Here is a 2,032-nt window from a genome sequence, read left to right on the forward strand (position 1 = left end):
ACCCAGACTCCCTCTCCCAGCCCCACAGGCACTTCTGCATTAGAGGACCAAGAGAGGGACAGGCCGAGGAGGCCTTTCATGGTCACTTTCGAGGTGTGCCACTTTCTGGCTGAACCCTTTGATACCACAATGCCCACCTTAACCTTACCTGCCTTCCAGTTCTGGTCAGCTCAGCTTCCTGGGGTGTGAGGATCCAAGGTCTCCACGGTGTGGGGCTGGAAAGGCAGGGACCAGAGATGAACCCCAGAATTTTCTGCTGTCTTTTAAATTCTATCATAAGAGTTATCATTCTTATCAATTCCAATGTTTGACTAAGAAAGAGTCACTGGATACCGCAGAAAGTTCTCTCAAATTCTCTCTTGGTCTGCGGATAAACTGATCTCACTTGCGGGTTTTTTGTTCTCCTGCCACACTCTCAGTTCTCTGCCTTCACTGGGCTTTGAGAAGTCCCAAATCTGATGCAATTATCAGGGGACACATTAGTTGAGAGATTTCTCTCCCAGTCTGACTGAATTCTTCAACTGATTCCCCAATGTAGCTGGCTACTATGTTGCTTATTAAATTCAACCACATCCCCTCTGCTGTTGAAGGATCTTGACCCTGCAGAGATGATTCCACAGGATTCTACGATGCAAAAGGGGGGAATGGGTTTCTCCTCTCTGGCTGCTTAGTCACCTAGCCCCTTCCAACCTCCCCGACTAATTTGCCTTTAACTGTACTACCTTGAAAGGGCTGAGCCCCAAGCGCAGGGCAAACAAAGACTGTCATCAAGAGTGTGACACTCAACGTGAAGGGATCCCCTGTAAGGCTAGGTGAGAGGCTCCGAGACTTCAACGTTCCCAGCCCAGCGAATTTCAGGTCTATGAATGGAAGCGTTGGCCCACTTGCTCGTGGGGCCCCTCCTGGGCCTCCACACTTCGGCACTGTGCGCGGTAAATGGAGAGGGCTGTGCGTCCCCGTCTAAGGCTAAGGAACTTGCGCGGCGTCGCCGTCGGGTTCCGGGGCTCAGCCCGGGTTCGGGGGGGCTCCGCGGCGCTGGAGCATCCCGCTCTGCGCTCGCCGCACCGACGCGCAGCGCGCCTCTCGACGCGTCCAGGGAGCCGCGGGGACACCCTCACCTCTCGGGCCCGCTCGGCGGCGGTGGCCTCCGGGGACCGTCCGCCGGGCAGTGACAGACGCGCCCCCGCGCCTCCCGGGCTCCGGCCGCCGCCTCGGGTCTCATGGCTGCGCCACCTCTCCAGCGGCGCCAGCGACACGGCCGCGCCTCTAGCCGCTCGGGCGAGGGCGCTCACCTACCAGTGCGCTCGGCGCCAGGTTTAAAAACGGGGGGCGGGGCGGGAGGGGACAAGGGAAACCGAGGAGGGGGCGGGGAGGGCGCAGGAGCGGCTCTGGGAAGGGACGGGGAAGCCGGAGAGGGGGAGGGGACGAGAAAAGCTCCAGAAGGGGCGCCGCGCGGGGGGTGAGATGGGGAAGGGGGGAAATATCCGTGGAAAGGACTCAGGAAGCTCAGGGCGAGGGTGTGGAGGAGACAAAGGAAACCCAGGGAGGGTGGCCCGGGGCGGGGGCGAGGAAGCTTGGGGAATGGGCGGCGGGAAGTGAGTCGGGGAAGGCCGGGGGGAGCACACGTGGGGGGCGGGGGGTGTTTCTGTAGGACACTCTCCCTCTGGGGTCGGGGGTGGCGGGGCGCTTGCCCAGGGGCCTCCCCCGCCGGGTGCGGGGTCCCTGGCTTCTTCCCGACCCTCTGGGACTCCCCGCGGCCCTAGGGGTTCTGGTTCCTGCGGGAGCGTCTAGGTGCCCAGATGCCCGGAGGATCTCACGTCCATCCCTTTTAAGCGGCCGCGTGGTTTTGGGGCGCGGTTACGGATGTCTCGGGACCCTCGGGGTCCTGCCCTGTCTGCGGTGCCGGAGCGCTGGCACCCGGGACGCCCCGACGGCGCTGCGCGAACCGGGTAGAATGGAGACACGGCTACGCTTCCAGGCGGTGGAAGGCCGCGGAAAGGAGAGGGAGAAGAGAGCACGCTGCCCACCATCG

At 62.1% G+C, this 2,032-nt stretch overlaps 1 protein-coding gene across 1 annotated transcript in view; it reads right to left on the reverse strand.

The window, feature by feature from the left end:
• The window catches only part of RIPPLY3 (ripply transcriptional repressor 3), an 11,520-nt gene extending 10,290 nt beyond the window's left edge, over positions 1-1,230 (reverse strand). The window contains exons 1-2 of the mRNA XM_040621679.1: positions 1,119-1,230; positions 149-215 (exon numbers count right to left, since the gene is read on the reverse strand). Of these exons, the coding sequence (XP_040477613.1) occupies positions 149-215; positions 1,119-1,222 (171 nt within the window). The 5' untranslated portion in view covers positions 1,223-1,230. The remainder of the gene's footprint in view (positions 1-148; positions 216-1,118) is intronic.
• Positions 1,231-2,032: the final 802 nt, after the last annotated feature.

The sequence above is a fragment of the Ursus maritimus genome, unplaced genomic scaffold (assembly GCF_017311325.1).
Source record: "Ursus maritimus isolate PB19 unplaced genomic scaffold, ASM1731132v1 scaffold_4, whole genome shotgun sequence".
NCBI classification, from domain to species: domain Eukaryota; kingdom Metazoa; phylum Chordata; class Mammalia; order Carnivora; family Ursidae; genus Ursus; species Ursus maritimus.